The 20,094-nt window shown below is 39.7% G+C and overlaps 2 protein-coding genes across 7 annotated transcripts in view; one reads left to right on the plus strand and one right to left on the minus strand.

The window, feature by feature from the left end:
* Positions 1-4,198, plus strand: rad52 (RAD52 homolog, DNA repair protein). 3 transcript variants are annotated; one of them, XR_013796611.1, is made up of 12 exons: positions 1-432; positions 576-677; positions 771-864; positions 1,004-1,071; positions 1,142-1,260; positions 1,873-1,948; positions 2,048-2,325; positions 2,406-2,593; positions 2,710-2,787; positions 2,955-3,026; positions 3,275-3,517; positions 3,811-4,198. XR_013796611.1 is itself a non-coding variant. In XM_079604352.1 (11 exons), exons 1-11 carry the CDS (start codon positions 367-369, stop codon positions 3,873-3,875), a joined length of 1,377 nt encoding a protein of 458 aa, XP_079460478.1. In that variant the 5' UTR covers positions 1-366; the 3' UTR covers positions 3,876-4,188. The 3 variants fall into 3 exon arrangements, 2 of the variants coding, with proteins under 2 accessions (XP_079460478.1, XP_079460479.1); XM_079604352.1 differs by lacking the exon at positions 2,955-3,026 and having other exon boundaries at positions 3,811-4,188; XM_079604353.1 differs by lacking the exons at positions 3,275-3,517; positions 3,811-4,198 and having other exon boundaries at positions 2,955-3,126.
* The window catches only part of wnk1a (WNK lysine deficient protein kinase 1a), a 24,521-nt gene continuing 8,607 nt past the window's right edge, over positions 4,181-20,094 (minus strand). The window contains exons 3-25 of one of the 4 annotated variants that reach the window (XM_079604349.1): positions 18,517-18,689; positions 18,186-18,406; positions 16,623-16,780; positions 14,966-15,054; positions 14,389-14,608; positions 13,907-14,189; positions 13,560-13,684; positions 12,525-12,584; positions 12,288-12,410; positions 12,020-12,103; positions 11,021-11,100; positions 10,788-10,932; positions 10,533-10,649; positions 9,874-9,987; positions 9,726-9,780; positions 9,500-9,640; positions 8,673-9,412; positions 8,400-8,501; positions 7,865-8,301; positions 7,528-7,718; positions 7,333-7,437; positions 7,079-7,230; positions 4,181-6,031 (exon numbers count right to left, since the gene is read on the minus strand). In XM_079604349.1, coding sequence (XP_079460475.1) covers positions 5,744-6,031; positions 7,079-7,230; positions 7,333-7,437; positions 7,528-7,718; positions 7,865-8,301; positions 8,400-8,501; positions 8,673-9,412; positions 9,500-9,640; positions 9,726-9,780; positions 9,874-9,987; positions 10,533-10,649; positions 10,788-10,932; positions 11,021-11,100; positions 12,020-12,103; positions 12,288-12,410; positions 12,525-12,584; positions 13,560-13,684; positions 13,907-14,189; positions 14,389-14,608; positions 14,966-15,054; positions 16,623-16,780; positions 18,186-18,406; positions 18,517-18,689 — 4,203 coding nt within the window. In that variant the 3' untranslated portion in view covers positions 4,181-5,743. Of the gene's footprint in view, positions 6,032-7,078; positions 7,231-7,332; positions 7,438-7,527; positions 7,719-7,864; positions 8,302-8,399; positions 8,502-8,672; positions 9,413-9,499; positions 9,641-9,725; positions 9,781-9,873; positions 9,988-10,532; positions 10,650-10,787; positions 10,933-11,020; positions 11,101-12,019; positions 12,104-12,287; positions 12,411-12,524; positions 12,588-13,559; positions 13,685-13,906; positions 14,190-14,388; positions 14,609-14,965; positions 15,055-16,622; positions 16,781-18,185; positions 18,407-18,516; positions 18,690-20,094 lie in introns of all 4 variants that reach the window. The other 3 variants (XM_079604348.1, XM_079604351.1, XM_079604350.1) reach the window with 3 other exon arrangements.

Genomic DNA, 20,094 nt, shown 5'->3' on the forward strand with positions numbered 1-20,094 from the left:
GTCATTATGACGTATTACGCACGTGTGTGTGTGGGCGGAGCGGCGTAAACGTGGTTGTGTCGCTGCGGCGGGAATTTTCAAAACGCTCAACCAAGACAAGAGAATTCTACCGTTCGGCGTCCGGTTTGTACATTAGAACGTTCCCGTGGAAACATTGACTGAACGCTTACCAGTTAAACGTGTCGCCTCGTCGACAGAAAGTGGGGTAGATAGATGGTAGCGCACTATGGGCGTACACTAGCGCGTAATGTTGTGTCAGACTTCCTGTTGTTACAGTTTAGCGACCTCCACTCACATCATACATATTCAACATCGTTTAAAAGAGAATATTGACGTATTTTGAGACTTGGCGATCAAAAAACACACATGGATCACTGCAGTGGGAGGCAAGAGGAGAGGAAACCTCATACAACCAGCACATGTTTTGGTCAGGTGTGTGTTTTTATTGGACAGTTTTTAACACTTTGTTATGGTCATGTTGACATAATGTGAAGAGCTACAGAAAGCACACTTCATAATGTAGTATAATAATATTTCCGGAGTTTAGAATGCATGTAACTTGATGCTTGTTATAGTCTGCATACACTGCAGAGGAGTACCAGGCAGTCCAGAATGCTCTGCGGCAGAAGCTCGGACCTGAATATATCAGCTCCAGGCAGGCTGGTGGAGGACAAAAGGTCAGAATTAATGTGCTTCTTGTACACTTATCAATATATAGTTGATTATCTTGCTGTTTTCCAGATTATTTGACATTTGCCTTGGTTTTGCAGGTGTGCTATATCGAAGGTCACAGAGTTATTAGCCTTGCCAATGAAATGTTTGGATATAATGGATGGTCACACTCAATATCTCAGCAAAATGTCGGTAAGGACACCATCACATTTGCACTGATGTGTTTTGTCATCAAGACGGGCACATATTCTCAAACATTCCCATTTATCCTGCATTTGAATCAGGTTGAGACTTGTTTTTGAAAGGCGGTGTGGTCAATCTTGTGTTACAGATTTTGTAGACCTTATCAATGGGAAATTTTATGTTGGAGTCAGTGCCTTTGTGAAGGTCCAATTGAAGGTAAGGGATAAACGCAGCATTGTGAGGAGCATACATGTACCATTCTGTTTCTTCTATGTCTTTTCCATAGGATGGCTCGTTCCATGAGGATGTAGGTTATGGGGTGAGCGAAGGCCTCAAATCGAAAGCTCTGTCACTGGAAAAAGCAAGAAAAGAAGCCGTCACAGATGGACTGAAACGAGCACTCAAGTAATTATTTCTGCCTCTACATATACTTGATTTTGAGAAGTCATTTGTGGCATTATGTGGTTAATATTTTTTAATAAAAATAGTACTATTATTCATGTGAGTAAAGGCATTTATAATATTATAAAACATTTCCATTTCAAATAAATGCTGTTCTTTGGAACTTTCTATTCATTAGAGAATCCTGATAAAAAAATCACGGTTCTCACAAAAATATTAAGCGGCAACACTGTTTTCATCTTTAATAATAATAAATGTTTCTTGATAATCAAATCAGCATATTATAATGATTTCAGGAGGATCACGTGACACTGAAGACTGGAGTAATAGTGCCGAAAATTTAGCTTTGACATCAAAGGAATAAATTATATATTTATATATATATATAGCCTGATAAAATGATTTGAACTCATAGTTGCATGTCTATAAATGTATTTATTTGAGAAGTAGTCATATAATAAGTTGGATAATATCTTTTGATATAAAACCCCTTCCACTTCACAACAGGTTCCTGATCACCCTGTCCAGATTTATTGTTATTATATAATGTACTGGCTGACTGTCCAGTACACTGTACATAATTTTAATTCAATTGTAATTTTATTTTACAATAAGGTGTTTTGGAAACGCGCTTGGAAACTGTATTTTGAATAAGGAGTATCTCATAGCCATCAATAAATTACCAAAGCAGGTGAGAAGTCATCTTAAACATTCGGGCCAAATTTGACTCATTTCAATGGATTTTCTTAATGTATGTACCTGAAATACATTGTATATCCTGTCATCGCAGCCACCCCCTCCTTTAGACCCGGACAAAACCAAACGCAGTGATGGCGAGCCGTCCGTGGAGAAGGCCCGGTTCGACAGCCTGGCCCGAGCCAACAGCAGGGAATTTATCAAACCGGCGGAACCAGCCAACATCCCCTTTGAGCGAATGGGAAGTCACCCTGTGCGAGGAGGGCATGAGAGCGCCACCGGATCCAGGACTTCATTGACAAACACGACAGCACATTCTGGCAACACATCAGCTCACCAGGATTCTGAAAACAGGCCCAGCAACATCTCAAGGTGAATTTATTTGGTGCTAACTTCGACTACAACACTAGCCAGCTGCGCTTGTGATAAATCTGCTCCTCTCGTGTTGTTAGGTCAGCAGCTGACATGGCTGACCTGTCCTCGTCTGATCTTCCACTGGACTCCAAGCAGCAGAGGAAGCTGAGACAGCAGCAGCTGCAGCTAAAGTTCAGACAGGAAATGGAGGCGAAGAAGTTGCTTCAGGAACCGAAAACCGAGCCATCAAACGCTTGCATGGAACCGGCGCTGCAGTCTGAGCAAGGTGTGATGGAAAATTTAAGGGTTCATGTTTTAGCCATGAGTATAAAACATTTAAGCCTTTCGCCTGCAGGAGTGTCAGGTGTGTAGCGTTGTCCATCAGTGGGTTTATCGTTTTAGGACAGGCTGGAGGTCCTGTTAACCACAGTACACCAAACGGACACCTGGTGACCACTAAACAGGAGGAGTATCTGGCTGGTAAGGAATATTTTTAAAGAAAAAGTGCCACTGGTAACATAACTTGCAGATAACATTTACAGATAATATTATTGACATCATTGCAGTTTTATTTATTTATTCTTTTTTTATGTGATTTATTCTGTTTTTATGTGTATTAAAACTATTTTGCTGCCTTTATATTTTAGGAAGGGGTCATCTGCAAGAGATTCATATTTGGTGGTTCTTGGCTTCACACAATTTGAAAACCCCGCTTTGAAGTAATTAAACGCACAATTTTTTTTTTCAAAAACAGTCCTCCATTTTGATTCAAAGCGTAGCCAGTATATTAATTAAATTTTTTTTTTTTACATTTCAAGTTTTTTTTTAAAGGGGTTTAAAACGAGTAAATTACAGAATTTAAATTTTTCTTCATTTAATAGATGAACTATTCTAAAGAAAAACGTTTTAATACAGGAACAAGGTTGTTCGATTGAGATAAAATATATAAAAATGTCTCACTTCTCAGATGACCCAGAATTATGGAACTTCACTCTGGATGGCATTGATGTTCTCCAAGATCCCGCAGCAAGCTCCACAGAACCTCCTCGTCCCAGCACGCCGAGCCAGCACAAGATGACGACACGCAGCAAGACCCCGCAGAGAGCCCAGTACTTGAGACCACCAGCTCAACCTCAGGGGCATGTCGTTCCTCAAGGCCAGGGAGGATATGGCCAATTCAGATCCTCTGAGATGAGAACAGCAGGAGCAGGTACAATCTGACTCATGTTCACTTAATAAATACATGCTTATTGAGACAAACTTTGCAAGAGGGCAAGTATATGCATGCCCAGTTCTGGTTTTTGCCTCTTCACTCATGCAAACATCACACGTCCCCATTAATATAAATAGCCATAGACTTAACACTCTCAGAGCTGGCAGCGTGTGGCCCACAATTCTAGAACCAGCCTGTGCTTGTTGACTCTGCCTGTTCATTAAGAGAAAATTACTTTAGATCCTTTTAATCATGGACCTGTGGTAATGATGTTGTAACTGTTAATGAAGGTGGACAAGCGAGCCCATACAGACACGGCCAGATGATGAAGAAACGAAAACTGGAGACACAATGAATTTAACTATTTATTTTCTTTTAGAAAATCTTTTTTATCTAGATTCGTTTTTTTATTACTAATTTGTGAATATGAAAAACTAATAAATGTTTGTTACGTGGTCTGTTTTTGACTGATAAACCTAGTTTGTAATAAATGAAAACATAAGCTGGACAATTTTAAGCTGATTTTTGGAGAATTAAAGTCTGTGGAAAGGATTGAAACTGTATTCCCTGGTTATTTTACTATTGGTAGCTGACAACAGGGAATAACTACTTACAATTCTGGAAAATACCTTGTTAATAAATAAATAAAGCACAATGTAGTAGGAGGAAAAAATGTCCAAAATGTTTTATTAAGCATTTGAATATATATACATTTTTTTTTTTACAAGACTGATACATAAAACGATAGATATTCACCAAAAGGACCCTGGATGAAACAAATTGACAGAAAACTTCAGCAGCAATTTTTGAACCCACAAATTTAATGCTGTTTTCATTTGTGTGAGATGTGGATTGTGAAAACATGCAGTTTTCAGAATTTCAGTTATGTGACGGAGTGTGTGATTGTGATTAGTGGCATTTCCTCAGTTTCACTGTCTCTAAATGTGGTTCTGGTCAATTACAGAGTATTTGGATCTGTGCAGTCAAGTATCAAAAGTAACAAATAACCCTCCCCACTCGGTTAAACCTTAAACGGCGCGTATTCTGCATTGCAGTAACATTTACCTTCTCTAGAGAAGTCAAGCGGATCATTTCAGAGATGACGGAACGTCACTTCCGCAAACGATTGGCACTCAATTTGTGGTATAGAAAAAAATGTTGGGTTGGGGAGGGGGGGGCTGGTATACTGTAGTTTAATACTGTACTTCTGTTGCTGCAGTCAAATGCACCATGTTAAATCTTTTCCCAACAAAGTTGGTCACCAAAAAGTTGATTTGCCCAAAATCAAGTATTTCATTGACCACATTTGCATGAGCTATGTTTGAATGACATTTTAAAGACGGGAAGACATAATCCTGTGGTTTAAGGCTAGCTTCTTTCAAAATGAAAGCAATATGTGATTGGATGAAGAAATATGCTTTCATTAATATGCATACAGGATGCTCATCCTCTCAAGGACCATCTATATCCAAACTAAGACATCTATGCACGTACATACAAAAAAGGGTGTGGGCAGGGAGTAGTGGTGACTGTCTATATAAGATACACTGTATTATTGTAAGTTCACCATAAATGAGATATATATATAAAAAAAAGGTCACGAATGAACAATGCTATGACATACGTGCAAGTACGAAGAGCTATAAAACCCTACTTTTACCTTCTTCAATTGCACATCCTCTTCCTTTTATTTCAAACTCCAACTTAAGTAAATGAAAACAGAAGACTGTCTCAAATGCAGTCACATCTAACTACCTTCTTTATCCATCTTCCAACATTCTAGACTCATTTGTAGGATACGTACAGTCGGCGCCCATTGAGACTTGTGTTGGTGGTGTAGTCTTTCAATCTCTCCATCCATTCACTAGCATGTCAGCATCTCTTCTGCAGGCAAACTGCAACACCATCACTGTATCTCATTGGTCACACTGCCTGACTTTATTACAAGGACGGTATCCATATACTATAAGGCTATATATATGATGTTTAAGACAACTTAACCCAGTTTAACCCTTTCTGTGCCTTTTTAGCAAATGTACACATTCATCTATCAGCAGGTTAAACAGCAGGTTAGGTCAGATTTGAATAACCCGAGTCACATTATATGGACCTAGAAGTCTTTCCAATGTAAACTGTCAGATAAAACAAAGGAGTAGGCCCGATAATCTCAACTCCATGAGGCACAGCTTATTTCTTTATTGTACCAACCCATCAACAGCTGTTTCAGCTCGCCTGAGTGGTACGTAGATTGGTTGACCCGCAGCTGTTTCCAGATTGGTGAGCTCCAGAGGGAACGAGGAAGCCCGGTTGTAGTCCTGCAGGGGGAGCAGTGGAAGACAGCGGGGCCCCTTGAGCCCACTGAGGCATGCTGTAGGTGGGACAGGTGTAGCCAAACTGCTGATTGCTCACACACAGTGAACCCTTCCGTCCAGTTGTGGGGTTGACGTTGGCCGGCATGTGACCACCCATGGAACAAAGCTGACCTGGTGCAGAGAATTTACGTGGCAACATCTGAGGAGGAAGACAGTTTTGATCTTGATTGGTCAATTCAGCATGCTAAAATGCACGATATAATGTAAAACACCTGCTCATCTAGCTATTCATAGTTATCAGAGACCTGGAGGCCAAAACATCCACAAAACTGTTCCAGGCAATATATTAAGATCATCTCGCAAAACAAGAAAAACAAATAAGATGTGAACAAATGCAACTTTTGGGCACTTGTGATCCCTATACAGCTACTGCTGCAATATTTCAATCACTAAAAACTTTTTAAAATGCTTGATGTGATATTAAACATTTTAAAATGCTTGATGTGAAAAACAGATAAAGTGCCTTCATGTATTAAACTGGTGATATTAAAAGATCAAACTCAGAATGCACCTTATTGATACAGACAATATACAGGCGAGCAGATGAGCCCAGAATATAAACGCAATGCGCTAAATGAGTAAGCGTTTTATTTATAATGGTGTTCTATGGAAAAATGCTTTTATGTACTGGGTTCATCTGCTTGCCTGTACATAGTATGCATCACCAATTTGGTGTATATTGAATTTGGTATTTTAATATCACGGTCTTACTACATTACTTAGTACAAACCTTATAAAAGGTGGGTGTTTCAATTAAGGTGTGACGTTACATGAAAATTGTGTATATACTATTAAAGCCCAAAATATGCTTCAGTTGTGACACAAATGTGTTTATATTTTATGCATAAAAAGTCCCTTCATATTCTGGCTACACAGCCAAAACAATTTATGAGGTGACTAATCTAAATGATTGCCACTGATTGCTCAACAGAAATGTGTGATTGGTTATAATGCTCAATGCTGCAAACACGTGTAAAAAAAAAAATCTGATGCAACATGAGCAGATCTATGTAATTCTGCAATCAACACTTTTCACTTTAATTGTGACAGCTGTAGTAGATTTTATTTTAATTGTGCAGGGAAATCTTTCTTGAATTTGGGGTTCATTTTTAATTTTATGGCATTTTTGTCCTAAGCCACCATTATTTTTTTACTAAAACTAAATAAAAACTAAATTAGGTTCAACCTGTGGCATCATGTTCTTGGCATCCCTGGCCCAGTTATCAACCAACTGATGGAGGTCATCTGTGAATGTGCCCTTGCGTGGCAGATTAGTAGCTGGGGTTTGGTCTTGGTCATGGCTCTGTCCATTCTCTTCTCTTACTGGACTCGTGGTCCCTACAAGTTACAATCAATATTCACAGATTAGAAGAACTAGCATTTTGAGAAAAAAACACACAAAAAAAACATTCATTCTCCAACTAAAATGCTGAGTCATACCTTGCACATGAACATTTGAGCTTGGTACTGTTTTAGAAGTTGAAGTCTTCCCAGTGGCAGACTGATTGACTGAATTATGACCACTTTGTACAGCTTGCTTGTTCCCTGGACAAAACCAAACAACAGTTTTAGCCATTTGTTCACAAGGCCTGAGCAGGATGTTACAGTTGGATGTAAACCACTAAGCTCTAATACCTTGAAAAGAACCAGTGCCACTACCACTTCTTGACCGATTTCCCTTGCCCTTAGTGGGTTTCCGCCTTCCTGACGCAATGGCCACGGTGGGAGGGACCACCACAGAGGACGGCGTTTTGCCCAGACGTGTAAAAAGTTCCTCGATTTCCTTTTTCTGTTTATTCTGTAATGCCTGGATCTCAACCAAATGTCTGCAAAAAGAAATAAAAGGGGATCACAAATTGATAACTAATTGCTTTTGTTGATGAGGATGACGAATTGTTTTAACACACATGATTATCTTTACAGAGTCAAACATGAACAATTGAGGTATAAAAAATAAAAGAGATCAAGGTACCTCTCCCTGAGCTTGTTCATCTCTCCTTTAAGGCCCTCATCTTCTGGTTCAGAGTCATTGTCACTGCTGAGGTAGTGATTGGTGATGGACATGCTGGAAGCGTTCATTTTAGGCTCTTTAGCAATGTCCGGTCCCTCAGTAGAGCTTATGAAGAAGGTCTTTCCTTCTGCTGGGGTCACTGAGAAGCGGCCCACTTTGATGTCAGTGCTGGAGGTCACCTGAAAGCGGCCAACTGTAGTGATAGACGAGACGGGTTCAGGGCTGACCCTGGGAGGGGTCTGAGATTTATGAACTGTGTTTTCAGGGCTAGAGAGAGATGATGGTGATGAGGAGGAGGATGACGATGATGTTGTTGAAGAAGGGGTGATGGAGGAAGATGAGACTACTACTGCTGGATCTGGAGCACTGACTGGGTCTTGATCACTGGCCACAGAAACCTGAAATGTAGACAGAGGATGTGCATGAACTTGCTGTTTAAATCTTTCAGCCATTAAAATATGAACCCTAATGCACACTGAGAAGTCTATAAGGCTACCTGAAATCGGCCAAGTTTGAAAGCTTTTTCGAGTTGTGATGTCACTGGCTCTTTCTCCTCAGTGCTTGTCTGTCCATCTGGTTGATTTACAGCTGTGGAAGTCTTTAAAAGAGAATGCAAAAAAAGTGTACTAATGCTATAACAATGTATATTAATGTGTCAATGACAGAGTGTCTACAGTAAAATCAAAAAATAAAATGATGAAATTAATGTGCCAAGTTTTTAGAAATGTAGTCTTTGTATTCTCATCACTTGGATAGCAACTTTCCCCACCTGTGGCCTTTGTGGTGATGGATCTGCAGATGAAGTCTGGGCATGGCTTGTAGGTGTCCCAACGGAGGCAAAAGCACCAGGTGCAAAGTTCCCACTGGAACTGAGAGACAAACTGGGAGGGGTCACACTGGAGACCAAACCAGGAGTGATAGTGTTGGGTGGGGAGGATGTAGATGGCTCTCCAAATCCATCAGGTTGAGTGGAGGAGCTCTGAGAGGAGTCCTTGAAAAGGGAACGCAGCTTCTGGTCTAAAGCGTGAATGTCTTCAATTCCAGGTGGCTTCCCCTGTACATCACTCTCACCATCTGTCCCAGTTGGTTGCGTCACGGGGATAGAAGCGGGGCCGACTTGCCCCTGCTGGATAGTAGCTTGAGTTTGATCCAAGCCACTGCTCTCAGCCTGCTGACCCGCAATGTTTTGAGGAGTCTGGAAAGGGGTAGGACTTGACAGCCGACGTGGTTCTGGTGATTCAGTTGGAGCTGGGGAAGGGGATGTCCTCCCTGTACTGGTTTGCTGAGTGGTGGTAGATGGTGTAGGAGTGATTTCTTGAGTGGTGACTGTTATCAGATTTGCAGTGGCTGCAGGTACAGGGCTCTGGTATAATGACTGTGAAGTAGGAGGAATACAGCTCTCTGGGGCAAGACCTCCAGGTGTGGCTGGTACCACAGAAATCTGTGTTGAACCAGGGGCAAAGTTGGCTTGATCCTGCTGAACACTGCTGACTGATGTGGGATCAGATGCTGGAAATGAGAATGCATGGATAAAATTATTCTGAATGTTTTGAAGTATGTTTAAGCAATATTTTTCTGCAGATGTGTAAATCAGACCTGGTGCGGAGTCTTCAAATGATGTGTTTGCAGAAGAAGGTCCAAAAAAAGGTTCCCGAAGTCTTGCTTCAGGCACTGGACTTACTATGAAGCGCCGGCCTGCCGAATGTACAACCTGTGCTGCTACGCTAGGTGGCACACCTGTTAAATGTGAAACGACAAATGATACAGGATCCAAGATGGGGGCAGATAAAAATGTAAAAACATCACTATAAAGAACACTTACCAGGCACACTGGATGTTGAGATTTCAGGTACTTGCTGGGCCGAATTACTGATCACCTGAAGTGACAAGTGTTATGGGGAGAATTTCATTTGTAGTTCACAAATTATTTCTCAAATTTATTCATATGGCCTGAAGATCATAGTAGATACCTGAGTCTGGCTGTTCTTCAGAGCTTTTCCTTTCTGATCTGCCATCTGAATGACCTCTCGAACCTGCTCTATGAAGAACTCTCGCTCGCTCTCCAAGATAAAATCACTATTGACCTGAATCAAAAAGAAGAGAAGTTACATACAACTTAGGAAAACTATCCTGCTCCACTATTAGGGGTGGAAAAAAATTGTGTTCTAATCAGTAGTTATAATCCCTTTTTAAATTTCACACAAAGTTTTTTCGTTTCCCTGTGCTCGTTTTCTACAGTGAACATGCAATAGATGGACATCTTTGACCGTTGTGTCACGTCCTGGTGTCTCACGTGTGATTACACATTTGTAAGATGCCATGTCATGTTAAAATAAGTTTTAAAACACATGTCTTGAGATACATGCACTAGGTTTTTGCCTTTGTGAAAAAAATGTCAAAATGCCTGTATGATGTAACATTTATGTAAACCGCCAATTCTGTTTTAAGAGAGTGAAAACAGATGGCACAAAACATAACATGTCATAATAAAAATCTTGCATCTTAAATACAACCGAATACATATCAAAGTGGTAATAAAAATCATTATTATTTCGAATGAAGGTCTATGCCATTTCCCAAGCCAATCCACTATACTGAAAAAAGGTGAAAGTAAGAGAGAAAAGTTTACCATAATTTCAGCAATTTCTACAGGATTATCTCCATCCAAATCAAACTTGAATGTGACCATCTTCCTGTTGTGGGTTTCCAGCTGACATTCAGCGACTCTGTCACCAATATTAGAAATCTACAAAAACAAACAGATCAATATTTCAATGAAATTAATTATATTGTTTCATAAACGTATAAATATTATATATATATATATATATATATATATACATACCAATATTAAAAACAAATATTAGATTTGGGCGTAACTTACATTCAGCAAATTGAGCTTGCCCTTAGCCATCTTTTCATGGCGTGAGCGGCTGCGTACAGAGCGACGTTGGGATCGTTTCATAGAGCGACCCTCGTGCCTGCCCTCATTCCCATCGCTCAGACCAGACGCAGGATCGGAATGGCCACTGAGGGCACCAAAAACATAATTGGTTCAACTTCTCTCTAATGGAAGGTCAATATTAATACACATGAATTATTAAAAAGATGTTTCACCTTTCTGTGGAGGCTGGAACAAGAGATGTTTGAGGTTGTGTCTGCTCTACTGGCTGCGGTTGGGACACACTCAGTGGTGCCTGTAATAGAGAATCAAATTAGAATCCAAGTGACTTAATCATAATCACCTATAACAATCACATGGAGAAGGTGGTCTTCATCCAAACAAAAAGGCTTGTTGTAAATTGTTGGTTTGTGGTGACTCAAGCCTACAAGACTTTGGGGGGAGAGGGTGTTGAGGGTGAGGTAACAGGAAGTTATACTGTTCAGAGAGTTTTTCAATGGTTGGTGCCAATATCTAGAGAGGATGTAGGCCAATGGCCTTTATAATGTCTATACACACACACACCATAATTTATTGACAGTAAATAGGACATACACTGGCATTTCAAAAGTTTGGGGTCAGTAAGATTTTATGAAAGTCTGTATATTTTTATTTTGTCAAAGGTCCCTTTAGGGGCTCCGTAGTTTCCTACATTAATAATAAGAGAGATTTCTTGAGAACTAAATCATCATATTAGAATGATTTCCAAAGGATCATATGACACAGTTTTTAATGTATTTTTAATCAAATAAATAGTCTTGGTGAGCATAAGAGACTTCTTTCAAAAATGTTGTAAAAAAAATGACCAACCCCAAATTTTTTAATGGTTTGTACACTAAATTACTGACCTTAAAAGAACATTTTCTTTTCACAATATTTCCTCAAAATTCACAGAAAACTGAGCTTGTTTCATAATCTACCAACATATTTGAATAAAAAGAAAAGCATTTTTTTTTAGCATTTGAAATAATTTATGAAAATATTGTGTAAAAGAAGTGTAAATATAATATTTAGCTATTTTGAGTACCATTACAAAAAATGTTTTAATACACATTACATTTTTTGAATATACACAGGCATTATATCAGCCCTCAGCATTGTAGACAGTTATCAGAACTAAAAACCCACATCGGCAAACTGCTAATTCACACACCAGTGTTAGGCACTGCTAGTACCTGACAAGCCTGATATAGAAAATAGAGTTGTTCAGCATTTGGAGGTGGTGAGAAAACAGGAGGACTGAGTTGACATGCCCATATCTGACAAACATGTAAGAGCAGCCAGCATGCAAGAAAGAGATGGAGAAGTAAAGAACAGTAGTATTAATGCATGAACTGCCAATAAGCTGGATGTTGTGCATAAAGCACAGAACATTCATCAAGCAACATGCAGGCCAATGGAAGATGTAATATCAGCCACCAGAGGGCACTACTCATGCTGTACCTGTAAGACTTGAGGGCCCTGCAGTGACTGAGGGGGAGCGCTGCCATCCTGAGGTGGCTGATGGTACTGCAGGGGGACGGTAGGCTGAACAGCAGGGGGCAGAGAGGCTGCCTGTCCCATCATCTGAGAGGGGAATTCATGTATACATTAAAAGGGCTTTTATAACTCTGGTTTATGTTTAACAAACAACAGATCCATAGAGCAAGTTGTTTATGTTATTGATCACGTGAAGTGTACCTGGGGTGTGGCTGCAGTTCCAGTCTGGGGGAGGGGGACTGGGGACAAAGTACTGCTCACCTGCTGCGACGGAGGAAGAAAAGGTAGCAAATTAGAAATTTAGCAATTAAGACATAAAATCAAAGAATACAGTGTTTTGTTTTCAGATGAAGACAACTAGCTCTGTTTGAAAACCAAGACATTTAAAGTCCCCCTGTGGTGAAAATTAAGTTTTTAATGTTATTTATATGTCTATGTGGTGTTTGTAATATGCTTTAAGTCAACACTATTACTAAGTATTTTCTCCTTAAAACGGCAGTGAAAATTGCCCTTGTTCTCTACGTCACAAATATGTTTGCGTGCGTGCGGGCTTTAGCATATCATTAACTGCTGCGAAGCAGGGGGGTCTACCAGGTTATCCCAATATAGTGGGTGAATTATGTATATGATGTATATTACAATGTTATGATGAACTATATGCCTTTCTCCACTGACGTTCTAAGTGGTTCTGATGTTCTAAGGATATTAATTTTTAGAAGGCAGCTGTCTGACTCTGAGATGGCAAACAGGAATATGGTTTGTGTAACATTAGCAACACATTTTAGCTGTTAGATAACATAGTCAAGGAAAAGGCAAATCATTTGACGTTGTAGAGAGCAATACATAAAACGCATTACCATTCTGAAACATCAACTTCTAAAAGAGCCTGTAAAATTCACTCTTCCACTTCTTCAGAATCAGTTTCTGGTTCAAACATATATGGCTGAATTAAACCAGTATTTCCACTTGCAATTTTGCAGCGTTTACTGCAGTAAAGTTGACTGAGTGGATCTCTGAGCTGGTCGAGTGGAGGCGGGGCTAATGTGCATATTCATGGTTCTGCTTATACTAAATGAAGCAAGTGTGTAGAGATACATTCAAGCTATTTTAAGGGATGAGGATTTTTTTTTTCACAGGGATTTTTTTTACAATATTTTGGTGATTAAAGAGGAGTTTTAAGGGATAAAATTATTGACTACAGGGGGACTTTAACAAAATAGATAGGAAATGGCTCACCATGCTTTGTGGATGGGTCATGGTGTGCTGTGGCTGCGGATCAGTCTGTACAGTGCTGAAAGATGTGCCTGGCTGGGCAGGGTGAGTCTCAGGGACCGTCACTAAACCTTGAGGGTCCACAAAACCTGCAGTTGGGAAACATATGTATATTACATTATGTTTTCATCATAAATGTCTGATGAATGTCCAATACATTTATTTTAAGTGCTGTTTGTTATACTGTATTTTTTTTCTCTTGTCTTTACATATTGTGTAAAATGCTTTGGCAATGTTGTATGTAAATGCAGTTATGTCAATAAAGTACTTTAAACTGAAATTAGATCAAATGACAGTTTTGCAACACTAACTGGAAGCAGAAGCGCCAGACTGCTGCAGTTGCTGGTGCTGGTCTGCTTCTGGTTCCTCAGAGTCTATGATGACTGAGGCCACAGCGGGAACAGGGGGCTTGGCTGTGGGGTTAGTATCTGGTCCAGGCTGTGAGGGATCATTCTCCTGCTCCATCTTCCTTTTTTCTTGTTCCTCCCTCACAAGTTTTCTCTGCTCTCTCTTACGGGAGATCAGGGACACTCTGTCCTTAATGGCCTTTGCGATGGTCTTGTGGTCTCCCTCGCAAATATAGCACGAGTCGACCTGGAGGGGGGAAAAATACACATAATTCAACTTCAAGAATAACAATTAGTCATTATTATACGCAACCAGGGGGGATTTTATGTCCTGTATTATGTACAAGTCAGTGAAATTACTATAAATATTGATAATTGCATTGTCCACAAATTAACCGTTTGAATCTTGAGTAGGGTAACAGAACAGAAATCCAAAGTATCTTTACCATTTCTTGGGAAACATCATCTGGGACGTCTTTACTTAAGTCAAAGGAGAACTCAATGGCTTCATTCTCTTTGTATTTTCCTTTAAGTTTCTTTACATCCTCAATGCGCAGCAACAACTTTATGGCCACCACCTTTCCATCATCCTCTTCAGCCAGTTCTACACGAACCCCAGTCTCCTCCTGGAAAAAGGCATGACTTAGGAGGTCCTTGATGCAATACCTAAAAAAAAAAGAAAATGGAGATGAATCTATAAAACACTAAATCTAATTTAAAACTTAGGACATGAACAAATAACATTAATAACGCATGTCCATACAGAACAATCTCAAAATAAATCATGTATCTAAGATTCTATTACCCATTTAAACAGGCTGGGAGCACACATTAAAAAGCAAGTTTAAAAAACTTGATTTATTAAATACATACATGGGTTTTATTCAATATATACATGTGTATTACATTACACTACAAATGTTATCCGCAAACTGTCTATTGGCACAGGCGAGTGCTAATTTTAGGCCCTGCTTTAAGACATTGTGACAACTGCACTCTCATGCTCTGTGAACGTAAGCCCACCTCTCATCTTTATTCTGACGTATGCAACCCTCAATGATCTCCTTCACTTCAGGAATAGCCACTTTGTCGAAACTGCCAGGCTTCACTCCCTGTAAACACGGCACAGGAAACAATCAAATTACACATATGTAGAAAGATGGCTTTAAAGGGGTCATGAATTGAGAAATCAAATTTTACTTGATCTTTTGACATATAAGAGGTCATTGTACTATAAAAATATCCAGTAAGTTTAAGAACTCAAAACTTCCTTGTTAGTCTAAAAAACAACTTTTATTGAAACCAAAAGCGACTTTGTCACATTATTACATCAAAGTGCAATGAAAGACCACCTCTGCAGAAGATCAATGCCTCCTTCTACGACCGCCTCTTTAGCCCCACCCACCGATTCCCACGTTATGTGGTAGAAAATACAAATGTATATACAACTATAATGAATCCGACACACAAGTGTAACAGTGTTTTTACCATGTGTCACTATTGCTTTGTCTGTTACAGATCGTTTGATATGTACTGAGTAATTTATACTGTAGTGCTGCAGTCAAACTAAATTGTTGATGTGCTGTTCTTTCCTTTGCTTAGGCATTTATGGGGTTAATGCATTGGATTATTATCGGATACGGAACAAAGCATGTAAAGAATGCTGCTTTTGTAATTGTTTTGACCAAAGCCATTCACTGTAATCCTGAATAAAAGCTTCAGTGAGTGAGACCTTTTTTGACATCACTAAGATATTAAATTTACAAAGCGTTTAATTTTATTTAAAACTGCAACTGACAATGCATATGTTTTTTACTTTATCGAAAAGGATTTACTATGAATAGCCAATAAGAACGACAGTGTGACAAACAATGGTACATTCATTCAATCATAATTCGGTTTACAACAAACACCAAGTTATCATGTCAATTAGTACTTAAAACTTTATTAGCCACAACCAAGACTTAAAAAGCATATGTAATACGCATAAATGTTCCAAATCGTTGGCAAATTATTCAACTACGGTATGTAACAAGATAATTTTCAACATCGGAAGTTTTCGAAACAATTCCACCCATGTAATAGCGAGGACAATGAAAATTATATTAATATGCAAAACTGTTACCCATCATAGAAGTGGGCATTTACTTCAAACTCTTGAATGCCTGTTAAAATGGAGTGTTTTAAAAAGAGCGTCAAAAATAGGATAGAAAATAGCTTATTAGGCTACTTCTTTTTGTTGTAAAAAATATTGATAAGATTATAAGTGGACCTCAGTGAACTACTACTAATAATAATAATAAATAAATAAATATATATATATATATATATATATATATATATATATATATATATATATAAATAAAGCAGTTCATGACCCATTTAACTTGAGGCTGGATTTTCTTAAGGTTTCTACATTTGAATCACTCAAACTAAAATTTTGCATGTATTTCTGTCTGGTACCATTTTGTTTCATATCGTATTGATTTGTGAGAGGTCATGACTTAAGCATTTACTGGTAGAGGTAAAAAACCAACTTACCACTGTGTGAGAAAAAGGCAGAAAGGAAACACCCCCACAGAGGGCAAAAAAGGGATAAAAAGACTAAAATAGTGCAGCAAACAAGGGGGAGGATGAGTGTGCGGGGGCTCTCTCCTCCGCCAGTGAAGTGTGGACTTACGCTGGTGACTCTGCGATAGATCTGAGCTGCATTCTGACACTCGGAGTACGGGTACTCAGAAGTAGCCATCTCCAGCATACACATCCCAAAGGCATACACATCCACCGACTCGTCATACTTCTCCTCATACATCTCAGGCGCCATGAACTCAGGGGTACCTTAAATTAAAAGAATGGTTCAGAACTCTCTCAGTACCCTATTACACCCTCTCAGTGAAGAGGTGAGAGGAAGATGATGCTGTCGCTGAAGACCGCTCGGGCACAACCTGCGAGAAAAGAGAGAGGTAGAGGGAAGGAGAGCAAAAAGGGGATAGAAAAGTAAAAAAAAAAAGAAAAGGGGGAAACTGTCCTCAGTTAGACCGCAATGATAAGAAGCCCAAGTTTCTCCATGTAAGACCTTCAAGGGCAGGAATGAGTTAGAGAAAAAACAAACTGGTGCACAGGACTCACTCGAAGGCCTGGACTGACTACATGACTCTAAACAAGGTAGCCTGAATTCAAACAATGTATTTGTAGATGTTAGCCCAAACAGGATGTTAAAACAAGTCCATGGTCAGAGGGCCTTATGCTTTTAATCACAAGACCAAACCGAAGCACTAGCTATGGAAAACATAAACCTTTCAAAAACGTCCTACCTTTGGGTTAACCTGTGAAGAAAAGGTTGAGCATTTCAAATGTTACACACTCCAAAGCTTACTGAAAAGTGAAGTTCTGTGCACCAGGCGAACTAGTAACCAAGTTACCCATTGACAAAGGTCTCACACGGACAAACTTCCCATATTTATAATGGATTCAGACTGATGTGTCACATAATACTGGTGGACTTACCAGGCTCATTTCTGCGTACTTACTGTCTGTACTGCAGTACATTAAATAATCCTTAAAGTAGAATAAGGGGAGACCTGAAGTTAGAGCCTAAGGCTTCCAAAACAAAACAAAAACACAAAGATCTCAAAGCTAAAAGTATGAGGGAGATGAGCAGAGAGTTTAAGGCTTTGAGCTCCAGACACTGACACACTGAAAGAAAACAAGCATTTCCTTGTGGGGGGAAAAAATGAACAGATTCATTAGCATCATCATCATTAAATCATGGTTGACTGAAGAAACAGACCACAAATTTCCAAACCAGAGCAAAGATCACTCACGGTACCTGCCAGCCCAGGGCTCAGCTCTAGCTCTAGTGTTATTCCATGATCAGATCAGGTTTCCCTGCAGACGAGTCACAAAATGCCTACAACCGCTCCACAACTACTTACACTGTCTGAGGGTACCTGAAATTGTGACAATGAAGACAGAAGACCAGAGAAAAAACTACATTTAAACTAAAGGAGGGTGTCAAGAGACAACTTCCATAAAGCGGGAGCCCTGGTTTGCTGCGGTTCGATCGGTCAGGGAAACGCTGTGGTCTGCTTTCTCACCACTGTTAAAAAAACGCGCTTGGAAAAGAAGCAGAGGAAGAAAAGAAACACGGAATGAAGGATTTGCTTTTCCCTCAACCACAAATCTGAGTCGGCCAATTCAAATGGATTTGGAGGCGGTAACACTTGCAAATACTTAGCCGTACCTATGACACTCTTGGCAAAGGAGGATCTCTTGAGGGTAGCCAGGCCCAAGTCTCCAATCTTGACTGATCCAGTAGGTCCAGTGATGAATATGTTGTCACATTTGAGGTCCCGGTGGATGATGGGAGGCGACCTGGTATGAAGGAAGTGCAGCCCCTTCAGAATCTGCCGGCACCAGCTGCGCAGGACTTTGATCTTCATCTCCTTAAACCGTTTTAGATACCTACAAGGGCACCGAAACCAAGTCAATCATAGCAAGTGGGCTCTGTGACAAACATGTTTTTTTTTTTAAAAAGAAGAGAGAATACGACAGTAAAAAATTAGAGCACTTACGTCTTGAGAGTCCCAGATGTCATGAGTTCAGTCACCAGGACAATACACTTCCTCCCTTTCAAGGATGACTCCCAGGAGTCGTAGAAGCGTACTATGTTAGGATGCTGAAGACCCTTCAGCATTCCGGCTTCCTCTTTAAAACGCTGCCGCTCTGTCTTGGATAACTTGCGATCCTAAAAAAAAGAAGTCATATTTTACAATATTAACTTTGTCAGCAGATGGTGACAGTGATATTTGAGCAAAATTTCACTGACATCTACGGAGGGAAATATTTCGCTTTTACATGATTGCACAGATTCCTGTAGAAATGACTGGATTTTGCCCAGAAACATTCAGTTTGACCACATCTTAAATCATCAATCGTGTCACTGGAGATCTACCTAACTGCAGAGATCCGATCCAACCCTGATCCAAAACACCTGACTGTAATTATCAAGTACTCCTGAAGACCTTTATTAGCTGGTTCAGTTGTCTTTGACTAGGGTTGGAGCTGAACTTTGCAGAAAAGTAGATAGAGGAACAGGATTGGGCACCCGTCTAAACTTTTTTTTTTCCCACTTGCGAGAAGGGAAAAACTGATCAACATTAATGGCAGTAAAAATACTTTTGCGAAAATTTGATTTAACACTAGGAGAATACTAAAAAATTTATATATTTTCATTATAATTTATGTGCATCACATTTTATTCAAAATATTTTATATATTAAACCTCTAAACTTGAAATGAATGATAAATAAGTGTAGTCAAAGCAGTTGATAAGAAAAGTTTGACCATTTCTTTATTATTTAATTTAAACAAACAAAACCAGATTTTATTCAGCTTCCTTATAAAACACCAGCATCCCTTAACCGCTTTAAGCATGTTCAACACCTCTTTAACTTTTCTTTGATGACAAAAAAAAATAAAAAGTTCTGTCTTGAATTATGGTTTCACCGAGGGGGAAATACTGCTGCGGCAAAAACCTCATTCGCAGTCAAAGTAGATGGTGCAGCACTAATAATATCATCTACAATGAAACCGCAAAGTATTTGCCTCAAACCCAGTCCAGCAAGTAGATAGAACTGCTGTGTGTACGACTGCCGTTAAAACAATGCACACAATTCAAATGGCATTTCTTGGTTGACCTACATTTGGTGTGGTCAGCTGCCATTTCTGGAATGAGAAACATTTATCTGTGAGTTTGCCTTTGTCAAGGCCAGCAAGGACGCCTATTCACCCTAAGCTATGGTTAAAACTTCCAAGTAACAAAAAACGAGGTCTTTAGCACTACGCCTTAACGGGGTGAAGCCCGGTAGAAAGCCAATTCAGTGCCGATTGATGCGGGTTAAAGGAAGAGGGACTCCGCTTTGCACCCCACCCTATGACAAACCTACTTTCTCTCTCTTCCTCTTTGGCTATTCCAAACATGTGGTGCACTCTGTGGCCTAGGACAAGGCCAGCTAAGCGTGGGAGCGTTTCCCCAACGGGGCGGACCGCACACTGAACTCCAGCATGAGGATAAAACTCCTGGCATGAATCCGACTCACGTGCAAGGGCACATACCACTTCAGGCAAAGGATAAGGAATTAGGATTAGTG

Source organism: Phoxinus phoxinus (assembly GCF_949152265.1).
Source record: "Phoxinus phoxinus genome assembly, chromosome: 25".
NCBI classification, from domain to species: domain Eukaryota; kingdom Metazoa; phylum Chordata; class Actinopteri; order Cypriniformes; family Leuciscidae; genus Phoxinus; species Phoxinus phoxinus.

Coding starts and splice junctions, on each gene's coding strand:
- rad52 (XM_079604352.1), top strand. CDS start 367: ATGGATCACTGCAGTGGGAGGCAAGAGGAGAGGAAACCTCATACAACC. Junction 1,261..1,872: donor GGACTGAAACGAGCACTCAA/GTAATTATTTCT, acceptor TTTTACAATAAG/GTGTTTTGGAAACGCGCTTG. Junction 2,788..3,274: donor ACAGGAGGAGTATCTGGCTG/GTAAGGAATATT, acceptor CTCACTTCTCAG/ATGACCCAGAATTATGGAAC.